The sequence below is a fragment of the Tursiops truncatus genome, chromosome 6 (genome assembly GCF_011762595.2).
Source record: "Tursiops truncatus isolate mTurTru1 chromosome 6, mTurTru1.mat.Y, whole genome shotgun sequence".
Taxonomy (NCBI): Eukaryota; Metazoa; Chordata; class Mammalia; order Artiodactyla; family Delphinidae; genus Tursiops; species Tursiops truncatus.
The window spans coordinates 114,050,270-114,057,790 of NC_047039.1; the positions used below are offsets into that span (position 1 = coordinate 114,050,270).

At 61.0% G+C, this 7,521-nt stretch overlaps 1 protein-coding gene across 3 annotated transcripts; it reads right to left on the bottom strand.

The window, feature by feature from the left end:
• Positions 1-30: 30 nt before the first annotated feature.
• TMEM250 (transmembrane protein 250) lies at positions 31-4,214 on the bottom strand. Of its 3 annotated transcripts, none has more exons than XM_073806797.1 (3): positions 3,834-4,214; positions 1,862-2,444; positions 31-166 (listed from the first exon to the last, which is right to left on the bottom strand). In XM_073806797.1, the coding sequence occupies exon 2, from the start codon at positions 2,383-2,385 to the stop codon at positions 1,942-1,944; it is 444 nt and encodes a 147-aa protein (XP_073662898.1). In that variant the 5' UTR covers positions 2,386-2,444; positions 3,834-4,214; the 3' UTR covers positions 31-166; positions 1,862-1,941. The 3 variants fall into 3 exon arrangements, with proteins under 3 accessions (XP_073662898.1, XP_033714946.1, XP_033714945.1); XM_033859055.2 differs by lacking the exon at positions 31-166 and adding an exon at positions 216-571 and having other exon boundaries at positions 3,834-4,210; XM_033859054.2 differs by lacking the exons at positions 31-166; positions 3,834-4,214 and adding exons at positions 216-571; positions 2,767-3,803.
• Positions 4,215-7,521: the final 3,307 nt, after the last annotated feature.

Here is a 7,521-nt window from a genome sequence, read left to right on the forward strand (position 1 = left end):
CAGCCAAATCCCCAGGACAGGCTCCAGCGGTGGGGCCCCTGGACTCATGGCAGGGTGGCCCTACAGCCCATCACACTCCTTCTCCAGCATGGCAGACGGCTGCTTTGCAAGGTTCGGATCTGACTCGTGAAGAACGGCATCTGTGGCATTTGGGGCTGCTTATATCCTTTAAAAAAGGTATAAACGTTTTGAGCTTCAAACAGTCACGCTGTCAATGTGTTAAAAAAATAAGTTTAATGCAGGTGGCTCACTTCATAAAGAATTTCACAGGCACTCAAGACACCAAGCAGCTTTGTGTCCATACCACCGTGACCCCCCTGCTGCCCCAGCCCCGTGGACACGTGCCCACCTCAGAGGGGGCCTCAGAGTAACGTGAGTCAACTAACACAGAACAAAGCTTTTAGGAAACAGCATGATTTGGTGCAAAACGTCCTCTGCAGCGCCGAGAAGTGGGGTCCGTGTGGGTCGGCTCCTTGCCTGCCGTCCAGGTAACCGGGAGAGACTCACCCCCCGATTCCCTCGGAGGAGCCGTCCACTGACCTCGAGTGGACAATCGTCCGACAGAAGCTGGCTACAAATTAAAGAGCACAGTTTACAGCCAAGTTGTTTTTTGCCTCCTTTACCTGATTTGGCTTTTTTTTCCAGTGGCACACAACTGCCCCGACAGCTCCCCCTGGCCACTGGGGGACCCGGCCAGGCAGGGTTGAAGGGGCTACCGCCCGTGCCTGCGGGTGTGGGGACAACTTGGGGTGAAGTAGCATCGGCCTCCCTGTCACCCTCAATATGGGGCCCTATGTCCCGCCTCTGGCTGTTGTCCCAGCTGAATTATTCAGTGCCCCTCGCCTGCCCACAAGGCCTGCGGCTACCCTGTCCCCATCTGATGGAGGCCACGGTGAGGGGTCTGGGCAAAACTGGCCCTCTGGTATGTTCTCTCTGCAACCGGAAGCACCCCTGGACCACTGGTTCTTTCCTGGCCCACATTCATTTTTGCTTTGTACTCCCAGCTGCTCTAACAACCGCCGAGGCAGGGACAAAGGGGCCGCCGAGCTCCTCACTCGGAGGTCCAGCCCTGGTGCAACCCTGATTCCAAGAGGTGTTTCTTCCAACAGACACGTCTCGAACCTGGACGTTCCCTGAGGGGAAGAGACTGAAAGCCCCCTGAGGCCAGAAAGAGACTGAGTTGCCTCCCCAGAAATCCACACTTGAAGAGTGGAGCCCTGGACCCGGCACTCCCCTGGGCTGGCCCCTGATCTAGGCACTGACAGGCAAACCGAGGTGCCGCTGAAGCCCGGCCTGGGACTCAGGACCCCCACGCCTCTCAGGGTAACAAATGGAGGAGCGTCCGTGGGCTGAGTGAGGACTCGGTGGCCCAGGGCAGAGTGAAGAGCTTGGTGGCAGTGTGGTGCACCAGCTGGTGGAGACTGACGCTTCCCCAAGGCTAGGGCGGGGGGCCGGGCGTGCACAGGAGGGGGCTGTGCGGCCAGGAGGATCGCCCCTCCAGATCTGCACCTGGGTAGCACACCCCTCCCGGGGACCTCCAACACCACTGGTGACACCATTGCCCTGGAGAGGGGACAGGGACACAGGCTCTCCAAGTACAGACTGGACCCATACCCGTCCCCCCCGCCCCCCCGCCCCGGGAATAGCTTGGAAAGTGCAGGCTGGAACCACAAGCAGGTGGCGCAGGGGACACCGCACCGAAACCACACACAGAAAGGGTCTGAGCAAAGGCCAGCAGGAGGGAGGGCGCCAGTGTACCCTTCACAGAAGTCTCAGCCCTTTCCTGAGCCAGACACGCAGGCGCCGGGGCGGGGTGGGGGGGTTATGCCTCTGACACAGGGCAGAAAGGGCCCCAACCTACCGCGTCGAGAAAAGCGCCCACTGCAGGTGCATCTACGGCCGGGTCACCGGAAACCGTCCCCGGAAGAGCCCGCGGCGCCCTCACATGTCCACGAAGACCATGAAGCACCAGCCCAGGCCCCCGACCAGCAGCATGGTCACGTGGATGCCGTAGACCAGCAGCTCGTTGAGGAGGCGGAAGTCCACGCGCCGACGGCCCAGCAGCAGCAGCAGCGCCGACAGCTTGAGCTGGAAGCGCAGCAGGACGCGCACGCCCAGGTACTGCAGGCAGAAGAGGGCGGCCAGCGCGCCCCACAGCGCGGCCGTGAAGAGGCTGCAGCTGAAGTAGAGCAGGAAGCGGATGAAGCCGTAGAGCCAGCGGGCCCGGACGTACACGTCGAAGTTGTTGTACTTGGTGCGGGCCGTGCGGGAGGCGCGCGCCGGGCCGCAGGCGGCGTGCAGGCAGGTGGTGTGCGGGCCCTGGAAGGAGCGCGCCCGCCGGGGGATGGGCATGACCGGCATTGGGCCCAGGGCGGCAGTCAGCATAGGCGTCGCGGGTGCCTGGGCCTGGGAGGCCGAGGCTGAGTCCCGGGGGAGGCGTGGGCCTGCAGGGAGAGCGACACGGAGAGGAGCCAGGTGAGCCGGGACATCAGCCAGCGCGGGGCCGCAGGGAGACCGAGTCTGGGACTTGGGATCCGCTCACATCCCCCGGGGTTACTCTTTTCATAATTGCTACCGAGGACACTCCAAAGGGAGCCCCAATCACGTGGGAACCAAAATTCCACCAGCGACACCGGGAAGAAGGGTCAGGACAGTGGCCGCAGGCCCCCTGGCAGTCAATGCCAAGACCCACGAGGAAGGGCCGACAGTAACCCTGGCTAACCGCCCCCTCCCCCAGGCTCGGCGAGTCCCCTTCACTGGACTCACCGTCCGGCTTTGATCTGGGATGCCCATGCCTGCCTGCGCTTCTGTGGCTGCTTTATCCAGGGCGAATAAGTCCCCGAGTGGCAGCCACACAACAGGACAGGACGAGGGAGAGGGTGTCCACAGGGCAGACGGGGGCCGTTCTCTTCAGCAACTTGACAGGCCAAGTGCTGGGGACCAGGCAGCCGGCACCGGGCTCTGGGCTCCCCTGCGGGGCCTGAACCCTCGTGCTGTCGTTCACCAGGAGTGACCTTTGCCAGGTCACCTCACCCCCCGAGACCGTCCCTGCTCCGCACAACGGGGATGTCGAGCGCTGGGCTCGCAGCGGTGCTGTGGTTATAGGCAAATGGAACGTTTCCGGGCAAGTGCTGCCCGTGCCTGGCGGAGAGGATGGCGGCCCAGGGCCAGTGGTGGTGTCGCAGGGCACGGGCCCTGTGGCTTGGGCCGCCACAGGAGAGGAGAAACGGCAAGTGGTTCTCTAGTTCTGCCTGGCAAGTGTCATTTATAGCTCGCCTGAATCGTGGCTGGAAACACAGAACTGGGAGTTCGGGACGTGTAAAATCGGAGCAGCAAAGTTGGTTACAGGCTCCGGGGAGGCACTGCCGAGGGCATCTGCGTCCCATCGCATGGCTTGTAGCCTGAGGGCCTGCAGGGGGATTTCTGCTAGCTCCCTCTCCGGCCGCCCACGTGGTGCTCTGGCCGGAGGCGGAGGAGGGGGAGGCCGGGCGCGTCCACCCTCCCCTGCCCACAGCCCCAGCCCTTCCCACAGGCTTCGGTCTGAACGCGGTCTGACAGCAGCTAATGGCACTCAGATGTCGGTGCTCCCTTCACGCGGCGGAGTCGCGCCTCGGGCGGGCCGCTCGCCATCCTCCCATCGCCACCTGGCCGCGGGCAACGCATGTGCGCCACGGGCTTCCAGGTCGGGGCCGGGGCGTCCGCGCGGCACCCACGCGCTCGCTTCTGGGGGGTGCCGGGCCCCAGATCCCGGAGGCAGGGCCGACCCGTAGCGCCCCCGGGAGCCGCCCCCGCCCCGCCCGGGCACCCCCGCCCGGGCACCCCCGCCCGCTCACCGGGTGCCCTCTCAGCGCCGGCGTCCCGAGCCGCGCGGCCCCCTGTCCCTCGGGGCTCCGGGAGCAGGGCGGCCGCATGGTGCCGACGGCGCGGCCCGGACCCTCACGCGTCCCCGCCCGGGGCCGCCCCGAAGGGCCAGGGGCTCCCGCGCCCGGTGGCCGGCGGCGTTTGGCCTAGCGTGGGAGCCGTAGCGCCGTCCCTCTGCGGCCACCGTAGGACTTCCCTCACGCCCCTCCGCCCGAGCTGACACGGAGAGCGCCTCCCTTCCCCCAGCTCCGTGCCGACACCGAGCGCCCGGAACTCGGCGCTTCCCCTGGGCGTACGTGCGTGCGTGCGTGCGCGCGCGGCGCGGCGCGCGACCCCTGACTTTGCCAGCCGCCTACACCACCCCGCCTACGCCGCCGGCGCCTCGGCCCGTCCTGCGCAGGCGCAGATAGCGGACCTGCGCCGCGGAGTCCCCGGGCAGCTCCTCTGCTCATGCGCCGCTGCACCCGAGGCGGTTGGCAGTGCGCAAGCGCGGGCCCTACGGGCGCAGCCGTTCTTCCGGCCCTGGGAGAGCGCTTGCCAATGGTCCCGGGATCGGCCGCGGTCCTGCGTGTCTGCCGCCCGGCGAGTCTGAAGCGGACTGCGTGACACCACCCATGGACGCACGTCCCCAAATGTAGGGAAGACTGGCCGGCTGACCACCCACGGACACCAAGGTCCCCAAGTGTAGGGAGTCAGGGCGGGCTGGCTGACACCCACGGAGCCCTGGGGTTGCCCTTTGCCAGGAGAATGAGGATTTCCGTGTAGACGTGTTTAAACATTTTAATCCGATCGAGGTTAGGGTGGGGGAAACTTCACGCGCCTTGGATTTAGTCGGCAAGTTCTATTTGCCTGAATTCTATCAATTGTGCACACACGTGGGAACGGCTGGTTCTGTTCCCCAGTGCCTGCGGGTCCTGGTCCTGGTCGCTGTTTTGGATACTGGACGCTCTGATAGAGGCCAACTCCTCGGGCATCCTTTACAGAAGACGGCTGACCCGCCAGGGCGGAGAGCCTCCACCTGCAGGAGCCCCTACCTGCAAGCACGTCACCTCCCGTTGCAAGTCCTGACCCCGACCCGCCCACACCCTCGCCCTGTCGTGTAGGAAGGGGTCAGATGCCTGCGGGCACGTGTGGTCCTATCCCTTCAGCTGCAGGTTTGCTGGTGAGGAGTCTGGCAGGGTCATGCTGGAGAGGGGAAGAAGGGGCCCAGAGAATTTTGAGAAGTTTCTAGATCAGGCGAAGTGGCAGCAGGAGAGGATGGGAGAGAAGAGGGATATTTTAAGAAGTGATTCTTAAAATGCATCTTCTCTGCTGCTGGGTTTCCACAGTGGCCCCCCTGCTTTGCACGCTGGTTTTTTTCCCTAGACCCTGGTCCAGCTCTGCCCCTTGAGATGCCCTATACAGGCCCCCCTTCCCGGCTCTGTGAGGAGGCCCCATTGCTTCTATCCATGACGTGTCCCTTCACACTTCCTTTTTCTGTCCCTCTACCTGTCCTCCACCCAACGAGCTCCTACTCACCCTTTAAGACCCCGATCAATATCCCCACCTCTGAGAAGCCACCTCCAACTATGTGCCACCCCTTCCCCCGCCTTGGCAGGGGGGATTCTCAGTCCTGCCTTTCTTACACCCCGAAAGCTACCTTTATGGACCAGCCTCTCCCACTAGCTCAGTTTTCTTACCATGGCCCACACAGTCAGATGTATCTTTTCATTGTGATCTAGTCCACACACGCACATGTTTAAACAACTCCAGAAGCTTCACAAACAGTACTTCTTCTGACCATGCGCTCTGCTGTGTTCTGTTGCTTCATTCAGTAGCCCCGAGGACGAAGACAAGGCTTGTCCTCACAGCCAGCTCAGTGGCAGGGCCGGGGGAGCCCCGCCGAAGTGTGCCGTGTTTGTTCGCAGGCTCGGCCCGGTGTGGGGATTCAGTGGGGGTTTCCTTCATGCCCTCCATCCCCCCAGGCATCCCTCCCTCTCCTCCTGTCCCCGCCCTTCCCGTGGGTGTCCAGGCTGTGGGCAGTGGCGTGGCGCCACCTGCTGGGACGGTGCATGTGGTGTCGCAGAGCCGGCCGCTGTGATACCTCGTGAAGGGCCTGAGAAGCGCCTGAGTCCGTCAGAGGCTTCGAGGCCCCGGCCGTAAACCAGGGCACCCTGGGCCAAATCGCACCCGCTCCCTGGTTGTCTGTGGCTGCTTTGGAGTTACCGTGGAGCTGAGTAGCCTCCTACAGCAGGCCTGATGGCGCACAAACCCTCTACTCTCTGCCTTTGCAGAAACCTAGTTTAAACCTGGTGGCATTTGGGATCTTAGTTCCACGACTAGGAATCGAACTCAGGCCCCCTGCATTAGAAGCTCGGAGTCTTAGCCACTGGACCGCCAGGGAATTCCCTCACCCAGGTTTAGACAAGCATTTATCACAGGGCGCACAGGGAATGCTGAAGGTGCAAACTGCCAGGTTTGGGACGGCTTTAGCCACCCACAACCTCCACTGTGCCTGCACTTGCTAGGGAGTGAGGGTCCAGTCACTTCAGGGGCCAGACAAGGAGTGGCTCTTGCTGCCCGGACAGTAGAGCCTGAGTGACCCCAGACATCAGGCTGTCCTGCAGGTTTGGGTGTGGGGAGGGGCTGACCTCTCTGCGGTCATTTTGTTTTTTAAAACATTTATTTATTTGGTTGCGCTGGGTGTTAGTTGTGGCAGGTGGGCTCCTTAGTTGTGGCATGTGAACTCTTAGTTGCGGCATGCATGTGGGATCTAGTTCCCTGACCAGCAATGGAACTCGGGCCCCCTGCATTGGGAGCACAGAGTCTTAACCACTGTGCCACCAGGGAAGTCCCCGCAGTCATGTTTTAACTGTCCAGTCCTCGGGCAGGGCCAGTGTGACTTCCAGCCCCGTGACAGTGGGTTTAATCCTCACAAATGTCCCGACAACGGAGTCAGGCACGTTAGCGTGCAGCGACCGCACAGCACTTGTAAACGGCCCTGCAGTCACCTCGCCATCAAGCGACAGACTACCATGGGATCCAGCAACCCCACTCCTGGGCATATACCCAGACAAAACTCTGGTTCAAAAAGATACACACACCCCTATGTTCCTAGTAGCACTATTCACAATGGCCAAGACATGGAAACAACCTAAATGTCGGTCGACAGATGAATGGATAAAGAAGATGTGGTACATATATATAATGGAATACTACTCAGCCATAGAAAGACTGAAATAATGCCCTTTGCAGCAACATAGATGCAGTTGGAGATTATCGTACTAAGTAAAATAAGTCAGAAAAAGAAAGACAAGCACCATATGATGTCACCTATATGTGGAATCTGAAATACGACCCAAATGAACTTGTCTACGAAACAGAAACAGACTCAGGGACGTAGAGAACAGACGGGTGGTTGCCAAGGGGGAGGGGGCTTGGGGAAGGATGGAGTGGGAGTTTGGGGTTAGCAGATACAAACTATTAAATACAGGATGGATAAAGAACGAAGCCCTACCATATAGCACTGAGAACTCTATTCAATATCATATGATAAACTGTAATGAAAAACTGTTTTTAAAAGGATGTAAAGAAAAAGAACGTAAAATGTGTGAAAATGATAATGTGCTCAAGGGAGTGACATTGAAAACCACCGAGAAAGAAAAAGAGACGGACTCGAAT